The 26,116-nt window shown below is 36.3% G+C and overlaps 1 protein-coding gene across 2 annotated transcripts in view; it reads left to right on the forward strand.

Annotated features, from left to right (window-relative positions):
- Positions 1–26,116, forward strand: part of MMP16 (matrix metallopeptidase 16) — a 305,079-nt gene that overhangs the window by 124,811 nt on the left and 154,152 nt on the right. For both annotated transcript variants that reach the window (XM_072803989.1, XM_072803988.1), the window contains exon 2: positions 18,644–18,792. In XM_072803989.1, the coding sequence (XP_072660090.1) occupies positions 18,644–18,792 (149 nt within the window). The remainder of the gene's footprint in view (positions 1–18,643; positions 18,793–26,116) is intronic.

Genomic DNA, 26,116 nt, shown 5'->3' on the forward strand with positions numbered 1-26,116 from the left:
ATGGGATGTTCCCCACCAATGGTATGTGGTAGTTTTTGTTTTGTTTTTTGGTTTCTTCTCAGTGGGTGTAGAGATCATAGATATTTTTGTCAAGAATTTAAGAAATCTGTGACCTAAAAGTGTCATGTATTCTTCAGATATTTTGGAGATATATTTATGTGATATAAATAATTGTAACATATACAAGTGTGTATTTTTTATTCATTATTGCTGAACTGTTTTGTGCCATGCCCTATGATAAATACTCTTGTAGGGATATTTTATGGAATCCTCGCTACAACCCTTAGGTAGTGATATTATTTCCATATCACAGATGTACAGACTGAGACTTACAAAGGTCTTATATGTTGCTCAAGACCATAACTTGTAGGTGTGTGATCCATGCTGGAACCTGTATCTTCTGGACTGGACTCCAAGGCTGTGCCCATACCCATCTTCAAGTATTGCGTGTCACATGATGACTTAAAGTTCTCAGTGAGCTTCCTACACACTAAATACTAGAGGGAGATAAGGAAATACAAAGCTTTCAAGGAAGATTGGGACTTGATTGGCCAAGACACATTGGTGTATGCAGGAAAATGATGGATGGGGCTGGTAGGAACATAAGCAAATCCTGGGAAACAGATTCTGTGGCCCATAAATCAGTTTGGGTAATTTTCAGCTAATATGCATGTTTTTAAAGAGAGTTGAGTTTGCAGAAGTAAGATACGGTCTGAACGTTGGAGTTTATTAAATGCAAGACAAGAATTTTAAACCAGTTCAGGAAGTAAATGATAGCAATCATAGTGTCTTGAGCAGGAAAGTTAAAAAAAGGAAACGATATTTTAGGATAATTAATCTTTCAGTACTAAGTAGGATAGATCAAAATGGAAAGAGTATGGAGCCAGGGAAGTGAATTAGGCAATTAGGCAAATGTTGCAATATTTGAGTACAAGTAAAGGAGAGCCTCATCTAGGGAAGTGACCTTGAAAATGGAAAGAGGACAGAGGAGCCTTTTTATAAACTCAGGAGATTTAGGTGCCTTGAAATATTCTTTTAGGTATGTTTGAGTTTTATTACCATAACCCCAAAGCTCTGAGGTTTGCGTGACCTATCCAGGCGCACCTGTGGTGCCCGTATAAGCTTCCATCAGAATGTTTGCTTATTTCCTTGACAGCTTGACTATGAATTCCTTAATGGCAACAGCTTAAAGTTTCCATGTATCCTAGTGTCTAGCATTAACCCCCCTCCCAAAAAACAAAACAAAAAAAACCCAAAAAACAAAAAAAAAACATTATGTTTTTTCCACGTATCCTAGTGTCTAGCATTAACCCCCCTCCCAAAAAACAAACAAACAAACAAACAAAAAAACAAGTATTTTTTTCCACGTATCCTAGTGTCAGCATTAACCCCCCTCCCAAAACACAAACAAACAAACAAAACAAGTATGTTTTTTCCACGTATCCTAGTATCTAGCATTAAGCCCCCTCCCAAAAAACAAAACAAAACAAAACAAAAACAAAAAACAGTATGCCCCCAACTTAAGTACCCCCAACCTTAAGTACAAAAACAAAAAACAAACAAAACCCAGTATGCCCCCAACCTTAAGTACTATAACAATAGTAGTAATAACAACTGCAACATACTTTATAACTTACAAAGCCTTATCCACCTCAGATGTATCCTGAAGTCATCTACTTACCCATCTCCCCAGCTACTGCCAGAATTGCATTTGTTTCCTAAACTGCCCCCACTTTACTCATATTTTCTCCAATCAATTACCGACATAGTAGCCAGACTGACACTTTTCTAACCCAAATCTGATCATGTCACTTAGAGGTTTAAAACCTTCCCCTGCTTTCTGTATCTCACTCATGCATATTAAATCCTGTAAGTTTTGCATTACTTGATCATGTAAACTCCTAGACTCGCTCCCTCTTAGCCAAAGTGGCGTTCTTTCAGTTTCTTGAAAATGCAAAGCTCATTCATGCTATTCCACCTATTACTGTGAAGCAATTCATCCCAAAGCTTAGTGGGTTCAAATGACGACAGCATTAGTTTTACTCACAGATCTGTAGCTGGGGCAAGGCTCAGCAAGTGTAGCTTGTTTCTGTAAGCACACTCACAGGCTGGGAGCTAGAACCATGCGATTGTCCATTAGTTGATGCTGGCTCATTGGCCGGGACTTCACGTGAGGATGTCAGAGGGAATCTCCCTGTGGTCTCTGTATGTGGCTTGAGCTTCCTTACAATATGGAGGCTGGGTTCCCAGGGTGACTTTCCAGAGAGAGAGAGCCAGACAAAAGACTTTCCTAACATAGCCTTGAAAGTTGGGCAGCGTCTCTTCCTCCCATCATACTCTGTTAATCAAATCAAGTACTAAGAGTAGCCAATAACCAAAGGGAGGGGAAATTAGACTCCTCCTTTTGATGGGACTAGCATCAAAGAATTCGTACACCTGTTTTCAACCCACCAGCCATGCTTCTGGGCGTATGTGCCAGCCCATCTCCCACCTTAGTGTGAACTTCTTTCTCTTTTTTCCTTTGCTTTCTTATTTTTTAAAGTTTCAGTTTGACTCTCAGTTCATGTGTCTTCTTATCTTCTAAATCTAAATTAGATCCTTCAGTTAGATTTCACAACACTCTGTTTAAAGCACTTGTTAACAATCTGAAATGATGTATTTATTTGAAGATAGCTTACTTACAATTAGTCTTCCAAGAGATCAGTCTGAAAGCTCCAGGAGACCAAGGGCTACTTGACCTCAAGGTGACCTCGAGGTGACCTCGAGGCCTGGCCAAGAACTGGTGCATAATAGGTTTTCAGTAAATATTTCAGTAAAAAATAGTGCACTGTGGAAGAGGTTTCTTTGGTTCATTTGCTTTTTTAAATTCCTTCTTTAGAAGAATCTGAAACACTTCTTATGCTTGAGAAATTTTAATTTCCATTCATTAATCCTAAAGCATATATATTTTTTAAATGCAGGGTCTTATTTTGGAAAAAACAAAACAATAACAACAAAACACCCATATAATTGTCACAAAGCATTTATTCTCCAAATTACTTTAATTATAATACATGATAAATTCTTCCAACCTTCATACCATGTTATTCCCTTAAAAAAAATTTTTTTACATTTCCAAGAAGTATACACCTTCTGGGGCAAAGGATGCTTTCGAGATTTTGGAGCACAAGATTGTCCCTGGAAATAGAAAGCTGATTGGTGAGTCCTGGAAGTTGGAATACATGTGTTGTTGTTGTTGTTGTTGTTGTTGTTGTTGTTTAAGATTTATTTATTTGAGAGAGAGAGTGTGTGAAGGAAAGTTGGGGCAGAGGGAGAAAATCTTCAAGCAGACCCCATGGAGTGTGGAGCCCAAGACTGGACTCTGTCTCACAACCCCTGAGATCATGGCCTGAGCCAAAACCAGGAGTCTGATGCTTACCCAACTGAGCCACCAGGCACTCTTTGTTGTTTTTAAATATTATTCCATTATTCACTCTGCTGCTGGAGTTTGTCAGGAGAATCTATCCTTATTAATTGTCCCTCCCTACTTCAAAATTAAATGCAAAACCTAGTGCTTTCAAAATCTCAATATAATAATTAATTGGCACAATCAAACCTCTTTTCTTACCATTTGGTGGAAATCAGAGAGATTTTCCTTCAGAGAGCTCTGCTGTTTTGAAAGAAAGAAGTTTCACTTTTAGAGAATAAGTATACTTTGCAGCCTTTTGAGAGGTCCTTACTCTTTGCTAGTTGGTAATAATGGGTTCTGTTGGATAGACAGGTAATAATATCATTCAATTCTCTCTTTTTTTTCTTTTTTTAGATTTTATTTATGTATTCATGAGAGACACAGGCAGAGGGAGAAGCAGGCTCTGTGCTGGGAGCCTGATGCGGGACTTGATCCCAGGACCCCACGATCATGATCTGAACCAAAGGCAGATGCTCCACCACTGAGCCATCCCGGCACCCCTCAGTTCTTATTTATGTATTATTTTGGGGTTGTTTTTTGTTTGTTTGGTTGGGCTTTTGTTTTTTTTTGTTTGTTTGTTTGTTTGTATGTGTGTTCCACTAAAATGCCCCACTGCCCACAGATGAGATTCAGATATGTGAAATAAGACAGCTGATTTCTGACCTAGAATGGCCAGTTTGGGTCATCCTTAATCTTACATCATAAAGGCTAGTTTATCAAGGACTCACTCTTTTTGGCTTCCCGGCAATTGTTAAGAACAAGAGCCATTTTAGATTCACACTGAGACATATCTCTAGATATCGCCTACTTGATCTGTGGCCCTGAGCATGTTGATTAACCCTTCTCAGGCTGTTTCCTCTTCTGTAAAATGAAGATAATGATACCCACCTCACAGGCTTGTGGTGATAATTATATGAGTGAGTGTTTTAAGGAGATGAACACAGCACCTGACTTAATAAATGTAAGCTCTTGGTGTGTTGTTTGCATTGACTGTCAGTACTTTCCTGAAAGCAATTTTCAAAGAGTAAAAACAATTCCACATTGATTTTTATCTGCAGGTGTAGGGAAGGAAGTTGAATCTGAAAAGACAAAGATAAAAACTGCTAAGTGCTTTCCTAACATTGACCCAAACTGTCACTCATATTTTACCTTGTTCCCCATTTTGTAGAATGATTCTGAGGTGACTGGAAGTTACTAACTTTTGCTATGTATGTGATGAGCTAAGGTTTAATTGTGCACATTTGGAAATGGCTAGTTGTATATGTGAAGGGAAAATGAATAATTGGATAGTTAACCCACCAGTGGGTTAACCAAGTTAACCCAGTGGGTTTCTCCACTTACCTAGCCTGTGTAATACCTGTACTTCAGCTCAGAAAATTGTTCTAAGTATTGTGCCTATCATGTTGGATGAGATATATAAAGATAAAGAACAAATACATAAGTAAACAAAGCTACCATGCCATGATCATGATAAGTGCAGTGTAGGATTTCCAGGATGCTACATGGTGTTGGTGGTAGTGGTAAAGTGGCATCAGGGAAGGTTTCTTTGAGGAACTCTAATTTGAACTAAATTTTAAAGGATGGGGAGAAATGTGTTTTTGTGTTTCATACATGGGAAAGGTAAATGCAGTATCCCAAGGCAGGAAAGAATTTAACTGGTTCCAGGGGAAAAAAAAAGACCATATGCCTGCAATATCAAAAGGGGGTACTATGAAAAGAGGTTAAAGATTCAACAATGACTATGCATAGACTTTTAGGCCACAGTAAGGAATCTGAATTTTACATTAAGTCACTGGGAAACTACTGAAGGTTATAATCAAGTGAATGTAGTTCCTTCATCTACATTTAAAAAGATAACTCATATCACTAAAAAAAAAATAATAAAAAATTTAAAGAAAACACAGAAGATAAAAAGTATTGGTGAGGAAGAAGAGATATTGGACTCCTTTGTGCACTACTGGTGGGAATGTAAAATGGTGAAGCCACTGGAAAACAGTAAGGCAGTCCCTCAAAGTTGTATGTAGATTTTACCGTAAAATGCAGCAATTCCACTTCTACATATATACCCCCCAAAACTGACAGCAGGGATTTAAAAAGGTATTTGTAGACCAGTGTTTATAACAGCATTCTTTATAATATCCAAAAAGATGGAAGCAGCTCAAATTTTGATGGATCAATCTATATATATATATATATATATATATATATATATATATATATATAATGTAATATTGAGCTTTAAAATATCTATATACACAAAAATGTATATAAATACAGGGTAATACCACTCAGTTTTAAAAATGTCACGTTGTTGTAACATGGATGAACCTTGAAAACATCCTAGATGAAATAAATCAGATGCAAAAGGATGAATACTACACGATCCCACTTATACGAGTCACCGAGGGTAGTTAAATTCATAGAAAGTAGAACAGTGGTCGCCAAGGACTGGTAGAAGAGGGTAAAGGGGAGTTATTGTTTAATGTATATAGAATTTTAATGCATGTTGTTTAATGCATATAGGAATTCTGATGAAAAATTCTGGAGATGGGAAGTGGTGATGGATTCATAACAATGTGAATGTACTTAATGCCACTGAATTGTTAAATTGAAAATGGTTAAAATGATAAATTTTGGGTTATGTGTTTTTTTAATTAAAAAAAAGACAACTAGTTGGATAAGGAGAGAGAGGTGGCAATATGAACGCAGAGGCCAGCTGGAGAATCTTGTAATTTTTGGTCGTAAATGATGGTGCCCTCAACAAAAGGGTGTCAGCAGAAATAAGCTTTTGTGTTCAAGGTCAAGTTGGGGCTAAGGAGTGATGATGGATTAGATAGGAATGAGGAAAAAGCAAACTTAAAGATAATTCTGTATTTGGGGTTTAAACAGCAGTGTGGTAGCAGTCCTGGCTAGGACTGACCTTAGAGCAAGGTCAGGGTTAGAGGGTTAAATTGGTCTGTCATCAGCACATAGATGGCATAGGAGGGACTAATTCTAGAAGAGATAACCAAATATAATAATAATAATAATAATAATAATAATAGAGGAGATAATCAAGGAAGGTGTAGATACAGTTGACCAGCTACAACATCAAAGCTACTATAAGAAAGTGCTGCATAAGAATTAATGAAGAAAGGGCACATCTCTGGCAAAGAGGGTTTCTGTGGGTTTTTTTTTTTTAAGCTGTAAAATTGAAATGGCCATGAATGAAATATTCTGGCATGGAAATAAAAATATTAATTGGGCTGGGCAGATAAAATTGTGCAAGCATGTTTTGCATTGGTAATTAGACCAATGGAGGTAGGCATGAGTGTTGGACCCAGAGCGTGTGCCACCACTGACAGATGTGCTTTCATGATGTAACATGGGATGGTTCGTTGGCATAAAAACTGAACACTCTCAGTTACTGTAGATGTATTTTCACACAGTCTGCCTTCTTGTGTTGAAATGTGAATGGGTCTCCCAGGATTTGCCAGGATCCAGACAGATAATGGGGTCTTTCCACGTCTAAGAGGCTGCCTACGGAAACAGAGAGAGCCGGGTGTGGGTATGGGTCAGATCTCTGAATACGGATCACTCCTCCTATATTGGTGCATCCTTGGGCAACTTATTTCATTGTTCTGGGGTATATTCTATCATTTTTAAAACAGAAGTAGTAGCGTGTAAGTCATAGACGTTTTACAAGAGAGAAAGATAACGCATGGGTACGCGGTTAAGTAAAGGAATGGTTGCCGCTCTTATGGACCTCTCTTGAGAATGGGACCTAAATTTGAGTGTAACCAAAGAATTCCATGGAACAAAGTAACGAAGGCATACTTTTAAGATGAAATCACAAATGGCTTGGAGGTCATTCTAAGGAATTTATTCTGTGCGACTTGAGTAGCTTCAATAGCATATGACAGGAAGGAAGAGCTTGGGAATTGTCACAGTCAGAATATAATATATAGATATTGATAAACTGTCTTCTCAGCCCTTAGGAAGAGTAAGTATATCACACTGGAGAGAACTTAAGGAGTAGCTTCGTTTTAAAAAATTGAGTACTTTCTATCAGACCAGTGATCTCCACACTTTTGATAGCCAATCTCCATCGATCAATTTTTTTTAACATTTATCCTCTTATTTATAATTCTATTCATTTTTTAAAAAGATTTTATTTCATTATTCATGAGAGACACACAGAAAGAGAGGCAGAGACACAGGCAGAGGGAGAAGGAGGCTCCATGCAGGGAGCCCAATGAGGGATTTGATCCCAGGACCCTGGGATCACGCCCTGAGCCGAAGGCAGATGCTCAACCACCCAGGCGTCCCTATAATTCTATTCATGAACAGATGTTCTAAGCATTGCATATGTTATGGAACATACTCAAAATAGAAATATTAAGTTGAGTTAAGGATGACATAAAATTCTAAAATATTTTTTGTTTTACCTATTAATTGTGTTTATGTTGTTTTGTTCCTGTTAGGACTATCAATTATTATCTTGGGAAATTCTGTGGCTGACTACACTACAATATTGATTTAACACTTTGAAATGCAGCAGTTTCAAGACCCATTTAAAATTACCTTGGCCAAAAAAGATACCTCACCATCTCACAAGGAAACACACATGCAACTGGAAAAGTTATATCATTAACTGATTATAACTCAGGAGCCTCATTTTATAATCCTGTCCATCTATTATGCAAAAGTTCTTTGGTAAAATTCAGACATTTCCCTCTTCCATGATGTCTGTCAGTTGTTCCAGAAAACTAATCAGATGTTGTATTTTTGTATTTTCAACAAATGGGCTTAAAATACCACTAAAATTATTCTTTTTGGCAGGTTATTTTACAGGTAGAAAATTCTGTTGCTGGAATTATTTTATTTTATTTTAATTCAATTTTACTTTATTTTTAGATCTTATTTATTTGAGAGAGAGAGAGAGAGAGCACGAGCAGGGCTGGGGGTGCGAGGAGTGTGGGGATGGGGATGGGAGGAACAGAGGGTGAGGGAAAAGCAGACTCCCTGCTGAACAGGGATCCTGATGTGGGCCCTATCCCAGGATCCTGGGATCATGTAAAGGCAGATACTTAGCCAACTGAGCCACCCATGCACCCTCTGGAATTTTATTTTATTTTTTCTGATTTTATTTTATTTTATTTTATTTTATTTTATTTTATTTTATTTTATTTTATTATTTATTTCTTTTTAGAGAGTGAGAATGTATACCCAGAGGGGAGGGGCAGAGGGAGAGAGAGAGTATTAAGCAGACTCCACACCCCCGCTCAGAGCCTGACACGAGGTCTAAGGTGGGTTTCTATGTGGGGTTGGAGCTCACGACCCAGAGATCATGACCTGAGCCAAAATTAAGAATCAGACACTTAACTGACTGAGCTAACCAGATGCCCCTGTTGCTGGAATTTTAGAGTAGGAAAATAAGAGAGAGGTGGTGGTCGTGGTTGTTGTCTTAAGTAAGTTTTATTTTATTTTATTTATTTATTTATTTATTTAATTAATTAATTAATTAATTTATTTATTTATTTATATTTATTTATTCATGAGAGACAGAGAGAGAGAGAGAGAGAGAGAGAGGCAGAGACACAGGTAGAGGGAGAAGCAGGCTCCATGCAGGGAGCCTGACGTGGGACTCGATCCTGGGTCCCCAGGATCACACCCTGGGTTGAAGAAACCGCTGAGCCACCCAGGCTGCACTTAAGTGAGTTTTAATAGGTGAAGTATTTATACCCTTTGGAGTACAAAGTCATGTGATAATGGTAACATGTCTAAACATGCATTTTTGACATGCTGTCTACATGGCACATCTTTCTTTCAAAAATAGTTTCTTTCACCTACATTGCTAAAACATCACTTTTATCTTGAGACAGATACCTTCACAGTAGCTATTACCCTCAAAGTATGTACTATTTGCAGCCAGTTGCCTTTACAGAAAAGGACAGCACTGTTGTCTTTTTGTAAAAGGAATGCATAACTTAAGTTTGACAACTCTTTAAAGTACTTTTTCATAAGATAACCAGGAAACATACATATGGTACAAAATATTTTCTTGGTCGTCCTCCATCATATCGCAAAGTTATATGCGATGTCTATTTTTAAGGTGATATATAACCCATAAATCCATTTAACCTGTCACAGAAAAATAGTGGTAGGTTGTAATGTATTAGAATCAAGCTAACTATTGAAGGTGATTCTGTAAACCGCTCCACACTGTGGAATTTTATCTCCTTTCTCAGGACACCTGATGGAATGTAGGCAACAAAAAAAAATGTCTGTCCAGGTGAGGGCTCCAGTGTCAGTCTCAACAATTAAATAAAAGTGAAATTTATTTCTTCTTATGTTATAGATAGGCGTATTCACGCATGAATGTGCGGATGAACACATGACATAAAATGTCGTGGCCTTTTGGGCCTACGTCCCAAGGGGACATTTTGTCCTATGTTGAAGACCCTGAGATTAATCTCCTCATCATTTTTTGGTGTTGATGAGATTGCATCTGCCTCCAGCAAACAGAGCAAGTTGAGTTGATCATCTACCTGACTTGAGGCTCAAGGACATGCCTTTTAGAAAATTCACAGGATACGTTGACCAGTGCTTCCTTCAATGAGGATAAAAAAGCACAGATTTGAGGAGAATTTTACTGTATTTAGATTTGTGCAATGATTTCAACATAGAGTAGAATCATGTTAGTGATTAATACAAGTAGTTACTTTTTTAGTTATTATTTCTGTCCACCTAGGAAAATGGGGATGGTGAGATGATATAAGGCACTGCTGTTGTTCATTGTTGGTTTTGTCTTTTTGAGGTTTTTTGGTCTTGTTTTGTCAGTGTGTATGCATATGTACATGTACACTATATATCCATCTTTTTTTTTAAGATTCCATTCATTTACTCATGAAACAACAGAGAAAGGGTGCAGAGACCTAGGCAGAGGGAGAAGCAGGCTCCCCTTTGGGAAGCTGGATGGCGGGACTGGATCCCAGGACCCAGGGATCTTGACCTTAGCCAAAAGCAAATGCTCAACCATTGAGCCACCCAGGTGCCCCCATATCCATCTTTAAAAACATAAAACACACTTAGGAAAAACCATGAAAGACAAGGAAGGAGACCAGTAAATCACAGTACTTTAGCTTTCTGGTAGAATGACTAGCATATGATAGAATCCCAATTAAAAACAACTGTTTTGTTTTGTTTTGTTTTGTTTTGTTTTAATTTGCTGGGGGTGTTTTGTTTGTTTGATCACTGGAGCTCAGCCATTACTATTTGGGGGGATTTGTTCCCATAGCTATGAAGTACAAAGGGCAGTTCACTCATACGCAGAATGGAAAATCTCTCCCTAGCCTTTATATTCTAAGTTTTTAGTTTCAATCATAAATTAGAGAATTTCATGTTAAGGTGGAAAATATGGTCATCATTACCATTATAATTTTTACTAATGACCCAGCTGTTTTCCATCTCCTTGTCCAAATGGCATTGTCTCTTGATTGCTAAGATGTTCAGTGGTGTAACTTTTGGTCCTTCCACTGTTTGATTTCCATTTAAGAAGCCACTTAAATAGACAGTAAAATTCTAAAGGGATTGAATTCTACGTGTGCAATTTCATACACTGATTCATTCATGGTAGGGAAAGGATGGTGATTTAGAACCCATTTAGATTTTTGAATGAACAGAAAGGCTAATTTCTGCCTCATTAACTTATCCTATGAATTTTCAATTTGACCAATTCTGAATGACTACTCCCACATCAGTTTAGTGTTTTGGTTAATAGGTAGTCATAATTCATATTTATAGCCACTCTTCAAACTAGAAAAATTTTCTAAAATTTAGGGCCCCTAAATTCTGCCCTTCTTTATAACTATTAAATATGTGCCATTTCAGGGGGAAATGTCCTTAAGCCTTTGGTAATTCTGTGGGTAAGACCACAAATAGGAGATGGACACTTTTTAGTTGTTAATTTTAGTTAATAACAGAATTTAACAAATAATGTTTACAAGTCTCATACCGAAAAGTGGAAAACAACTTCATAGAATTGAAAACTATTAAAAATGCTTTCCTTCCATTTATCAAAAAAATCAGCTAATTGTATCAGAATATATGTTAACTATTACATACTTAAACATTTTTGTTAGTAAATATGTTAGAATTTAACCTGAATTCAATAATTTAAAAAATCATATCCCAAAATAATTTAAAAATCATATAATTGTGTAAATTGAAGTGATTGTTACTGTATAAATATCATAAAATACTATAATTAGAACTGTTACCGTTGCCCTTTTCCTTCCATATTGATTGCTGTAATTTGATCATCTGATCACTGGATACATGGGATGAGGGAACAGAAGGCTAAATGAGGACAAGCACAAGCTGACAGCCCACAAAGACCCCCCCCCACCAGACACACACACACACACACACACACACACACATAGGGTAAGTGTGACATTTATCAGGCATTCCTGGCTGCCCTTGAGCTAAGAGAAACAAAAAACAAATAGTTATAGTTAATTTACAGAGATTATATGGTTCTACAGCTTGAATTCAATAATTCAAACAGTTTACATTTTGTAATGTTTTACAGTTTACAAAATGTTTTAGTGATTTACCAGAAAAAAAAAAAAAAAAACATTCTTATCAATCTAACTTCCAGAAGGAAACTCCCAACCATCTTAATGTTAATGCTTTACTAGAGGGAAAAATAGCCTTAACCTGACAATGGCAAGGCCTCCAATATCTTGTAGGTCTTCTGAATACAAAAATTCTTTTGAAAACCTCCCTTTTCCTTACCTCCCCCAACTCTCAGGTATATAATCAGTCACCCCTTACAGTCCCAGAGCAGCAGCTCTTTCTGCCCACGGATCCTGTCCCTGTGCTTTAATAAAACCACCATTTTGCACCAAAGACGACTCAAGAATTCTTTCTTTATCATTAACTCCAGACCTCACCCCACCAAACCTCACCTATATTCTAAAACTACATCATGTGGACTTTGCATTTGGCCATACCACACATTAGCTGAAATGAGCTATACCTGAAATAACTAGCTTAGTCACAAATAGACATTGTGGTCTGGCAAAGTGATTTTTCAAGTTAAATAAAATTCCAAACCCTACCTCCTTTCTCTTCACCTTCAGTAATTTCCCTAATTTCTAAAATATATCCCTACCTGTCCTAATAAATTCACTAGTTTATTTAAATTCTCCTTGGAAAAAATATCTCAGCATCATTTCAAGATGTTCACTCTGTATGTTGGATCCTGCCAGTGGTGGAATCTTAATCTGGTTCTTGCACTGAGTAAATGAATAGGAGTAACTTGATTTTATATGAGGTCATTGATATACTTATTAGCTTTGACAACTGGAGGAAAATTTACTCCTCTAGATTTTAACTGGTCTGAGAAACTAAATAAAATATATGTATTCTAAAAATCCTCTGTTTCTATTTACTGTTAGCTATGAGAACTGCTACTGTCTCCTTTTTGTTGTTGATAACCATCTTTCAGGATACTGCACTGATATATGGGTGTGGATAGCTGAGTCGATTAATATAGGTTTCCCCCATATGGTTACATGAAATATTAGTGACAAAGATATTCTTTCTTAAGAAATTTAATAAAACTTTGCATGCCTGCCACTCCTTTTTTATCCTATACAGTCTGGTAAAGGCACTATCTGTTTCATATTCTGTTGGCACAGAATTTAATATTTAAATGTTTCCCTTTTATTGCTTGGTAAGTCTTCTGGCTCTGCAGAGAACAGCACTCTTCTGGTTGTTCCTCCATTTGAATAATCACTAAGTGAAGGAAATTGGTTTTGTCTCCAAGATAGGAAGATAATTTGAATATGTTAATAACACAGGGAAGGTAATTCAAGGTTAGACTTTGTTGCTGCATTTGAGGTTCTGTGGGGGCCTGTTCTCATGATAATGACACAGGCTAACCCACAGACAGTAAGAGGAGTCAAGTTTTTCCTCCAAAGAGACTTGTTTCTTGATAGTTTCCAGTGCTCTCAAACGCATGTGTCAATCCAGTAAGCAAAATAAGGCAAAACAAAGAAAACAGAAGAAAAAAAAGTTGTCTATCCTCAGGACTCTGATTACTTACATCTCACCTGCATTTCAGTGTTGCCCCATTTCAGGGACAAGTATTTATTTATTTATTTATTTATTTATTTATTTATTTATTTATTAATAAATTTATTTTTTTTGGTGTTCAACCCGTCAACATACAGACCAACACCCAGTGCTCATCCCGTCAAGTGCCCACCCCAGTGCCCACCACCCGGTCACCCCCATCCCCGCCCACCTCCTCCTCCACCCCCCCCCCCCAGTCCATTTCCCAGAGTTAGGAGTCTCCCATGTTCTGTCTCCCCTTCTGACACTTCCCACCCATTCCTTCTCCTTTCCCCTTAATTCCCCTTCACCACCCTTTATATTCCCCAAATGAATGAGACCATACAATGCTTGTCCTTCTCCAATTGCCTTATTTCACTCAGCATAATACTCTCCAGTTCCATCCACGTCGAAGCAAATGGTGGGTATTTGTCGTTTCTAATGACTGAGGAATATTCCATTGTGTATATAAACCACATCTTTATCCATTCATCTTTCAGTGGACCCCGAGACTCCTTCCACAGTTGGGCTATTGTGGACATTGCTGCTATACACATCAGGGTGCAGGTGTTTCATTGCATATATATCTTTGGGGTAAATCCCCAGCAGTGCAATTGCTGGGTCAGGGCAGGTCTATTTTTAACTCTTTGAGGAACCTCCACACAGTTTTCCAGAGTGGCTGCACCAGTTCCCGTTCCCACCAACAGTGCAAGAGGGTTCCCTTTTCTCCACATACCCTCCAACATTTGTGGTTTTCTGCCTTGTTAATTTTCCCCATTCTCACTGGTGTGAGGTGGGATCTCATTGTGGTTTTGATTTGTATTTCCCTGATGGCAAGTGATGCAGAGCATTTTCTCATGGCTTGTTGGCCATGTCTTTGTCTTCTTCTATGAGATTCTGTTCATGTGTTTTTCCCATTTCATGATTGGATTGTTTGTTTCTTTGCTGTTGAGTTTAATAAGTTCTTTATAGATCTTGGAAACTAGCCCTTTATCTGATACGTCATTTGCAAATATCTTCGCCCATTCTGTAGGTTGTCTTTGAGTTTTGTTGACTGTATCCTTTGCTGTGCAAAAGCTTCTTTTCTTGATGAAGTCCCAATAGTTCATTTTTGCTTTTGTTTCTTTTGCATTCGTGGATGTATCTTGAAAGAAGTTGCTGTGGTTGAGTTCAAAAAGGGTGTTGCCTGTGTTCTCCTCTAGGATTTTGATGGAATCTTGTCTCATATTTAGATTTTTCATCCATTTTGAGTTTATCTTTGTGTATGATGCAAGAGAGTGGTCTAGTTTCATTCTTCTGCATCTGGATGTCCAATGTTCTCAGCACCATTTATTGAAGAGATTGTCTTTCTTCCAATGGATAGTCTTTCCACCTTTGTCGAATATTAGTTGACCATAAAGTTCAGGGTCCACTTCTGGGTTCTCTATTCTGTTCCATTGATCTATGTGTCTGTTTTTGTGCCAGTACCACACTGTCTTGATGACCACAGCTTTGTAGTACAACCTGAAATCTGGCATTGTGATTCCCCCAGCTATGGTTTTCTTTTCAGGGACAAGTCTTAACCTGAGCAGGAACAATTTTGAGAACTCAGAATGATTAGCAAGCATAAAATAATCATATGATGGATTGAGCAAAAAATTTGCTGGTGGCCCTATGTATACTCAATCTTCACATCAGACCTGCAAATTCAACATTATTTCCCCTGAATGCCTATGTGAGGAAGTTATTCTTTACCTATCCATCCATCAGTGCATTTTTGACAGCACTGAAAAAAAAAACATCAAGAGACAAACAATCTCAGAAGGCAAATGTATTTGCTGTCACCCAGGAGAATAGTATTTTAAAAACAAAATTTAAAACAGAGATATATTTCAAATGACAATGTTTGAAGATGAAGTCTATGGTGTGGTCTTTAAGGAATAAGGTATACCTTCAAATATTGTTTTGTATATTTAACTTCATTTGCTATCAAGTAAGATATTAAAGATTATAATTCAATAGAAAACAAAGGTTTTCTCTGTTGCTTCTGTCATATTTCAATTTTTAAAATTTCCTTTTTACTATTCTAGATTGACACAGTGCTAAGGCCACCCACCTTGCTCTATTTATATAAGGGTTTTGTTCTATAGAAATAGAATAAGGTTACTTATACCAGAGTTTCCTAGACTTCCATGATGATTATGGACCAGTATTTGAATCTGATCTACACTGTTTATACCTGATATTCATTCATTGGTGACCTCAAGAGTCAGCATTTACAAAGCCCTAGATATTTTGGGCAATAGCGATTGTCTACCATTGATACGGAGTGTACATCCACCTTGTATTTGATCGGTTTTACCTCACCATGTTGACCGACTTCGTCTCCTCCAAGAAGCATTAGCATCTTATGTAGGGCTGTTGGGTACAGATTTCTTTTCTCCATCATACCAAAAATGATCACTCTCAGAATTCTGTGGTGTCAACAGCCTAAAGGAAATAGTAGAAGACAAAAACAAACTCAAGAGACTATGCTCTCTCAGTGATGAAAAGACATTTAAGCAATTATTTATTTTTCACTGCAGTTTCCATAATGAGTATTGGATGTAAAGAAGCCCTATGGATCCAATTAATACTTTAGGCCACTGTAGGTATAGTTACTTGTTTTTTATATCCATCTAGAGTACCATTGTCCACAGCGGTTTTGTTTTAATAAGAAATGTTATTGACGGCTTGCGAGTTTCATACTCTAACCTGACACTGATATCCTTGATATTCTACTGTTTTGTGGGAAGATGCGTTGCAAGTTTCCATTGAGAGTTATCCCTGGTCAATTTTACATGATGTCTGAGATTTCTTGGTTAACAAATAACAATGATATGAAGAATGGTAAACTCAAGGTGGCCCATAATCTCAAAGACAGTTATCTGATGAATAACAAACTTTGACTATAAAATGGTAGGTCCTGTAGCTTTTCACAGTTAAAAAGAATTATTCACTTCTCAATCATTTAGAAAACTGACTTTCAGATAAGTGACATAATATAAAAGAGAACCTGAAGAAATGTCACAATTTATTTATTTTTATTATTCCAGCTCATTTGTTTGAAAGGGTAAGACATAAATCAATATGTATTTTTGCAACATGCTATTTTTTCATTATCCATTTAGAATTTATATATTTTCATAGTCATTCTATTTGTATATAAATCACAGGGTTTATTATTAACAGTTTCCTCTTTTCTGTCACCTTAAACGTGGTTGCCAGTAGCTTAGCACCCATGAGTAACCTAGCAACAAGTCAGCTCTCTAACAAGTTAGAAATAAATGCAAACAAAGTGTTATGGAAAAAAAGAGTTCAATTTCAGAATATTAGTGCATGTATAACGTTAAAAATCAAGATGAAATCTTCTAATTTGAGGGAAATTGCATTACAATAGGTATTGAATTTTCTAGTAAATAATACATTGCCAGTGAAATCTTGTCTCCTTCATTCAGAAAACAAATGGAATCTATTTCAGACTGCACCACTGTTGACTAGGTAGCTGAATATATGTGTCTTCCCTGGAAGCCTATTCATTACAGATTAGATGAGAGGAGTGTCTTGGCATGTTTTCACTGTGTGGTAGATGAGTTTACTAGATGGAGTTTCGACAAAAAAACCTTCCTGACAGTGATACATTGTTGATCCCTTAAATAGTTTTAGAATAAATATTTTATTTTATTTTCGAAGGTTTGTGCTTACAGTACTGAACTTTTGGGGGCATCATTTTCTTGGAAATACTACAAATGAGTCCACCTGGTTTTATCACATGTTAAGACTTTTGGTCTATTTAATATGCATTTCATTTGCTGAAATTTAGCTTAATAAAATTACTGTTTATTTTTGCTGAGAAAATAGGTCTCCTGTGTTTCAGCTGTCAGGTCATAATGGAAGTATATCAGGGATTGAGGAAAAGCTGTAGTTTCACAGGGTCATCAGTTATATGATGAATCGACCCAGGTGGGGAGGGAAAAATACACACTGGTGAGTTCCTTCCATTAAATAGCGCAGCTTCTATTCTGTGAGACAGGAGGAATTATTTGGCCTTTCTCAATTTGACAGGCAGTTCACTGCACTGCAAGAAATCTTTGTGCCCCATTGGAAGATTGGGGTAAGGGACCCAAGGATAGGCTATGAGCTGAACATATGATTATGCATTTAAAATGAATGCATAGAATTGTAGAACTGGAAAGCATCTGCTCTCTGGTGAAAATTATTTTCCCCACATACCCTGAGTTTTAGATTACTTTAAAAATCTGACCTGAAATGACTGAATTATTGTTATATTCATGATTTGGATGTGAGCTCAACTCTGACATCTATCACTCTCCACACAGATCTCCCTTCTTTGGGGAAGAGGAGAATAAAAATCATGATATCCTTAAAGAGAGATCCAAACACACTTACAGCAAGATAGTCTGATTTTATTTATATATGAGATTGAAGTGACTTACATTATTTGGATTGAAGTGAGTCACCTTTAAATATTCTTTCACGAGAAACACCTACCCTTGAAGACATGTAGCTACAATTGAATAAATCAATTGCATGAAATTTATACTGAAAATGTCTTGACAGAATAATATGGCCTATATTGTTGATGTTACCCATGATGGCTGTCGTCCTTGGTTAGTTGTTCAGGAAAGTGATATTTTAGATGTGGCATATGCACATTAACTACACTTTTTGGCATAGATTTCTCATTGGGGCCTTATTGTGGAAAAGGTACCATCCCTTATTTTGGGAAGTTGAGTTCCTAGAGGGCAGGGATCATCTTATCTGTTATTTTATCTGGTACTCAGTATAACTTATAAACAATAAGCTTGAAAAATGACTAATCTTTTTCTTTTTCAGTTAATGTTTGTAGGTGTGTCAGAAAGATCCATGACGATTACCAAAATTATATTAAAATAAACTACAGCATATTTATTAAAAGAGATAAAACACTTAAATAATATATACCCTTGTAGAGGAAATAAAGTTTAAAGATCCACTATGGACATACCTTAATTACTGTAGAATTATTGCTCAATTGTGACATTGAACTGAAAGGAACTGTACTTATTGCAGGTTTGGTTACAAAAGTACGGCTACCTTCCACCAACTGACCCCAGAATGTCGGTGCTGCGCTCCGCAGAGACCATGCAGGCCGCCTTAGCTGCCATGCAGCAGTTCTACGGCATTAACATGACGGGAAAAGTGGACAGAAACACAATCGAGTAAGTAATGGCATCTACCCTCTTTCCTTTTGTGGTCCTTTAGCCCAGCTTCATAGTCTGAAAAAGCTGTAGTCAACTCCACCAACTACAAGTGAGGCAATTCATCTCATGTCTCTTTGCTTTGGAATTGGACCTGTCGTAACCCTACTCCCCTAGGATGTCAGGTTGGTCCAAGTCAAATTTACCCATTTGACTTTAGCAACACATTTTCAAATAGGGGGGGAAAGGAACAATGAGAGTCAAAGTAAATGTACCATTGAAACTATTACAGGAAGGGCTATAGTCAGTGATTTGTTGGCTTGTGCTGCTGGTGCAGACATGTTGGACACATCTCATTTCTGTTAAGTGACATGATATCAGTAGCTTGAAATTGGCCAAATTAGAAATATTGACTCTAAGAAAAATGGGAAACAACACAAATCAGGGCTCTCTTTGGGGGAGGAAGGGTATTAGAGAGTCAGTTAACAGTTTATTAGCCTCCTAGTAGTGGTAATTCTCTATGGGAGTTAAATCAAGGAGAGGTTAACTGCTAGTCTGTCCTTTCAATGTTTTATTAGCAAATGGCTTGTTTTTACTACGTATTAATATTTGTTATTTTATTTGTTATTTTATTGATTGAATCATCAATCATTTGTTCATTTATTTATTCAACCAATAACTCCTTACTGGGCATCTCATCTGTAAAAGAGGCATATGCAGATCGGAAGATAGAGTCTCTTCCTGAAAGGAACTTCCGAGTTAACTGTGTAGCTAGACATAATCACAAATTATTTTGCCACAGGTACACTGTAAGTTCTGTAACATTATGAAACAGCATTATTGTTTTTGGACAGCAAAGGAGGGAGTGATTAATTCTTTCAGTGCAGGGAAGAATCATCTGTGTTTATTGGGTCCTTGATACAAAGTAAATCTACTTCATCATGTAATATGATCATCATACATCAACTCTCCACAGTAGGGAAGACAAGGATACATTTTTCTTCTACTTTTTCGAGTAAAGAAACTGAAAGTCAAAGGCTAAGTGAATTCCAGAGTAGTTGCAGAATCCAGACCTTTTGGTGTTTAGTTCAAGAACTTTCTACTGTATCTCATGTTGTGGACCTCAAGAAATGACACATTTATTTTTCTTTTTAAACCTTAAATACCTGAAGTTACTTGTCCCAGATATATATAATTTTTATATGTTATACTAATTTAATATATAATTTAAAAATCACATTTTGCCTTCTAACACTTAGAGCAATCAGTCATACTATTTCTATTTCATCAACAGTACAAGTACATAATAAAAGGCTTGAAGATTTAACGTCAAATCAGCTTGGAAAAAATAAATATAATTACTTCTCCTAGCATTTTAAGAGATACATAAATATTAACTTTGGTATACCATCTTGGAAAATAGAACCAAGAGTTAATATAATGCATTCTGCAAGAATGAGAAACTTGTTACCAGTATTGGGAAGAGAGCTTAGATATTTTGAACCTGCTGCCCTCTATTCATTACAACTCTCCATTAATATGTCCTAAATAAATACAGCTTTAAATTAATTTTAATTAAAATTACAAATTAATTTAAATATAGCTTATTAAGTTAATAAACAAGCCCAGCATTTTGTTGCTGCATAGCACAGAATTCTACCTAAATCATGCTTTTAATCCCAACATTTTACAAAGTGCTCTGAACAGTTTTTGTGCTCCCTAATGTAGAGCTGTTTTTCTCCAATTCACTTTCTTGGAACATATGACACAGTTTTTAAAAATACAATAGATTGAGAACTTGGGAAACAAATTCCTTTGAATCTGCTTATTGCCAGATATTAAAATTCAAAAAGCAGAGTTCTATAGAAGGTGGCATCTGTGTTTCCTCTCAGTTTTGAGAGCTCCTGCTGGTCATTGGGAAGCCTCAAGATGGATAGGTCTGATTTTCTAAGATAGCTGAAAAAAGGTCTTTGTCAGAAGATGATGGAAGAGGAATGTGCACAGGATTTATTTAGGCCCCTCATGTGGAAAGGGTCTGAACAGTTTTTAGTTGTTTTCTGTCAGGACAATGTCAAATGCAGAGGTGCAGAAAAGGACATGGGTCTTTTTCTGCCACACAGTGGCTCAGATTCCAGATGAGGAGAAATGATTGTGTCAGTGTGTAGGAGTGAAAGTAGCATTTCTGTGAATTACAGCATTGTAGAGAAATGATCAACTGTAGAGACAACCTTTAATTTAAAACCAACCAGTATTTTGATCTGTGTTCTTTAACCAAACTTTGTTCTAATTCAGTTTTTTTCTTTTCTTTTATTTTCTTTTCCTTTTTTTTTTGGAATTAGGAATGCATTTTTTCTGTTACATACAGTATTATTCCTAGGTGAGCCCACTAAAGCCTGGTCAGACCCTAATCATTGTCCCTTCCTTAGATTGGCCTGCTTCCTCTGTCCCCTGTGGCACCCACCATTGTCCCTCAGGAGAGAAACCCTGTGGCTTCATTGACCTCCTGTTTGGGTTTTTTCTGCTGATGTATCCCCAATCTTGAGGTGGTGTTGCCCAGGTTACTCAGCTCAAATAGCATACTATTTTTGTAAGTATAATCCCTATAATCATGCTACTTAAGCAATTCTCTGTACTTTTGTAATCTCAAATGAATGTGTAGTAACAATCCATGCTGAAATTGTACTCTATTATTTTACATCCTCAAATTATAAAGTATGAATTTTTACCTAAACCTTATCACATAAAATATGGGCTACAATTAGAGACCTAAAATTACTCCTCAGTTTTAAAATAATACCTTAAGATTCATTTTCAGATGCTATAAACTTTTATCTAATTGTAGGCTCTTAATCAGGATCAGTTGTTTTTTAATTAAATAATTATGTCTTCCTTTGTCAGACAGACATTTGATGCATTCAATCTATATAATTCCTGGATAATTAAAAGTAATGATGCAGTTGTGGTGATCTCTATGTTAAAAAAATTAACCATTTTCAAACAACAAATTTAAGTATTAAATGGCATATTTTATTGCTTTTATATCAGTTAGCTTTGGTGTTGGAGAGATAGTAATGAATACTTATCCCTCAACCCCAAAATGAGCTCATTATCATATGTTGTAATGGCTCTTCAAAATTATGGGTTGCTTAGCTAATTTTTGTAAGCAAGCTTACTTAAATTCCTTAATAAGTGAAGCAATTTATGTTATGCATGAAAAGGATTATATTTAGCAAGGAGAGGAAAAGATAGCGAGGCAATAATGAAAATGAGTTTAATGTATTTTTACAATATTAATGATAGGTATTTTAAAATTTTAATTTATCTCTTAATGTGTGCACATTATCATGCATTGAAGCATGCTAGACGAGATGTCATTTTTAAGGTAACCTTTCTTTTTTATCTCCCTCCATGTGTATGTCTATACATATACACGTACATATATGTATACACACATATATATGCAAAAATACACATATGTTTGTACATATATAGGATCTGAGTAATTCTATTTAATGTATTTAAATCATGCAGAGAAATTTATCTTCATTAAAATTAATTTAAAAATGAATGTGTAGCTTTTTTCAAATAAGTATTTTGAACAGTGGTATTTGATTTCTCCTAATCTGAGAATTGAAATATTTATTTAGATACAGCCAGAATCATAAGTTTCGGGGTTTGATTTTCAATATGTTTCATGATTTTCAGTCATTTGTCTAAATTATCAAGTTAAGGCTCTCTTTCAATCTAGGTATAAAAGATAGGCTCATCAGTAATTAAATTTATTTTTCCTTATTTCTCATTATAGCAGTAAGACTGAAACACTATAATGTTATAGGATGGATCAATCCTTATTTTGGTAACCACAGAAGCAATGGTTGATAGTTAAATCATCCTTACATTCCCCTTCTGGAAGGTGAAAGGTGAAAGCTTAAATGAGAGCTGACACTAACTGAGCTTTTTTTTTTTTCACATTGCATATCATGGAGGCTTATTATGTCTATTCTCTATGGTCAAGTTTTCAGTAACTTGGTAGTTTCAGCTTGTGAATGACGTGTGTCCATGCAGGTTGATAGAAAAAAGACACTCGGGCCACGAGTGAGCTGTCAGGCTATCTACACTTGGAGCCTGAGTTAATTTACTTTTAAAAAATCTTCTTCACAACTCCTGGACTTTGTTCTATGAGTACAAACAAAACCTAAGGATTTTTGAAGTCATAAAAATAAGTATGTTTAAAAATTTATAAAATGATATTTTGAGGACAACTAAAAATAGTAGATATTACTCTTCTCTTTCATTAGAACATGGAAAAGTCTGGAGCATAGAAACCTGCTAAATATATTATGCAGCTGGATGAACACTTTTCTTCCATTACAAATCCATAAAGCACAAGATATAATTTTGTGAGTTTTTTTTTTCTCGTGGTAAAGGTAGGTGTATGTCCACAGATCCACTGTGTGGTACAACTCTCCACTCCGAGGGACACCTTTCTGATTGTATGTATTTTACTGAAAAGCTGTCTTCCTGGAGCCCCACTACTGGGGCACCAGGTGTGCAGACTAAACCTGACGGCATCTTTTACAGTCATGCAATGAGTGGCCCTGAATGTTTGACTTGAATACCCAAGTCTTTAAAAAAAAATTACTGAAACCAATGGACACTGTTTCATATACAGTGGCTCTTTTTACTGCAGATTTGTTTAGAAGTTTGTGGCTACTTTATTTACATAAAAGAGTAGATAGTGTATCTGTTGATACCTGTATTATCAAAATATCAGGATATCTTTGTTTTGAATAATGAAGTATGTTAACAGATAGGTCAAGGTGAACTGAAACATTAATATCAGTAGGCTTCTACTGCTACTGCTTCTGCTGCTAGTACAGCCACTTCCTGATGGTTGTAAAATAATAATAAGTATTATAAGTTGATATTCATAGCCATTACTATTTGCCAGGCACTGTTCTAAGTGTTTCACATGATATAACTCATTTAATCCTCATGTTAATCCAATAATATTATCACTTCCATTTTGTAGATGAAATGGAGAAACAGAAACAGTAGCCAAACCAACGTCACAGGGCTAGTGAGTTGGTGGAGGTCGGGTGGGAGCCTTAGCAGCCTGGCCTAGGATCCCTGCTCCTAATGTTTGCAATATAACCCCTCTCCAGAACCCTGATTTCAGATATTTTTCCGTTTTAAGTTCAGTTAATTTAAAGAAACCGCTAATGATCTGCCCAACTAATTTGAAAATGCTCTGGGTTCTAAACAGTTAAGTCAATACTGCATATCAGTATTACATTTATGAAAAATGAGGTGGTGCCATAGTATATATACCTCAAAAGTACAAAATGACTTTCTTGTAACCCCCTACCCCAGTCCCAGTGCCCATTTCCATGTCTTTGTTTGCTTTGCAACATCAACTTAAAATTCTTAGCAAATGAGTCAATCAAGAAACACATGTATATGAGCTGTGTATTGACACACAGAAAAATAAGTATGTTATAGCAATGGCACTTTCACAGAAGAAGCACCGCTTGAAAATAGTGCACACATGTGCATACACACACACACACATTCTCGTCAACCCATGTTTCAGGTGATACAGTTGTTACTTTAGGTGAAACAATCAGTCAATTCTACTTGTACATATAGAGTTTTGCACTCTCATGTACAAATATACATGGGTTTTATCAAACGGATGTATAAATGACAATATTCGATTTATGATAATTAGAAGTACATCCCAGGGTCAGACTCTACCTGAATAACAATATTAACTTGCCAACTTTACCTTTAGTATTAAACATTTAATACATTGATGAGTCCTGTTAAGCACTAATCATTATTTTTATCCACCAAGAACTGTAAAAGTTTTAGTAAAAAGAACCTGACTCCTTTATACATGACTTCTATATACATGAAATTAAAGAATAATTTAAATGTCTGGAGTCAAAAAAGACCTGAAAACCAATTTAGCTCAGATACTGGGTGTCATATTCAGTGGCATGATGTGCTTCAGTCATATTTTGGGGATTTTCCATAATTTGATAAATTATACCTGCTAATATCTCTGTGCCAGAATATTTGGGTACAAATATTGAAAAAGTTAACATAGTGTGTTCTCAGCTCGACCAACCCTTAATATAAAAGAGTTCTTTGCATTAAGTTACTCATCAATATTAGATTATTCCTATTCTTATGTTTGCTTCTTACACTTAAGTCATGTACTTTGTGATTTAGTTTTATATAAAACTGTCTACACAATGTCCATGCAATAAGCACAGACCTTGTTCAAGGCACAGACCTGGGAAGAGTTACAAAGTCTTCAAGAAACGTGGATAGTAAGGCAGATCAGCATGTACAAAAAAAAAGACCTGCAGACTCCATTCATTTGCTTCATTTTCCTTATTGAAGATTTCACTGGGTATTGGCCCCATTCCTGGCTCTCTGTTCTGACTCAAGCCGGTGGAAGATAGTCACCAAAATTGGAACACATAGTGTAATCCATGCTGTGTTGGGGTGATAAACTGTACCTGTGTGAATTGAATAATGAATAATGTTTAGGATTCTCAGTGTGAAAAAAGAGAAAAGGTTATTCCAAACAGAGGTCCCCGCATTACAAAGGCAGAAATGGGTTTAGTTCTGTAGGAACCTGAGTGGATCTTGGAAAGTAGGGGCACAGGGGATCCTCCGTAAGTAGGCCTGAACCAGATTCTTTCTATAGAAGCACTTTCATGTCCAGAACATACAGAGAACACATCTGTGCTCTGGAAAGATTTATGTTTAGGAATGAGACGGAAGGAGGAAGGCATTAGTGAGAAAGTGAAGAGAAATTTTGGAGGCAAAAGAGATTGCCTTCTGATTGATTAGATGTGAGGAGAGAGTAGTGGAGGATACTGCCTGGGTATCTAGCTTAGGCATTAGAAGGATATTAAGACTTGGCTGAAATCAAGCATCAGAGAAATTGGTACAAATCTGGGTTGGAAAATCATTTTTTTTATTACATGTAGAATTAGAAGTAATGACAGAGTATCTTGACAGGGATATGACAACACTTAAGACATTATATAGTAATTTTTTAAAAATCATGCATGTCTTATCTATAGGCTGTGAACTCAGGAAGGGCTTCTTGCCTTATCTTTTTAGTTACTTTTTTCTTTATATCTCTTAGCATGTTATAAAAGCTGAAGAACACTGTAGGATGAATGAATAAGGATGGAATGAGTAAATAAATGAAGAAGTTGCAACATAAGAAAAAATACATATTTAATGGGCAAAAGCCTAAGAAATACATAAAGAATTCAGCAGAGGTATCTTTCAGCACAAGAATTTAATACTCATCCATAAA

The sequence above is a fragment of the Canis lupus genome, chromosome 28 (assembly GCF_048164855.1).
Source record: "Canis lupus baileyi chromosome 28, mCanLup2.hap1, whole genome shotgun sequence".
In the NCBI taxonomy this organism is placed as follows: domain Eukaryota; kingdom Metazoa; phylum Chordata; class Mammalia; order Carnivora; family Canidae; genus Canis; species Canis lupus.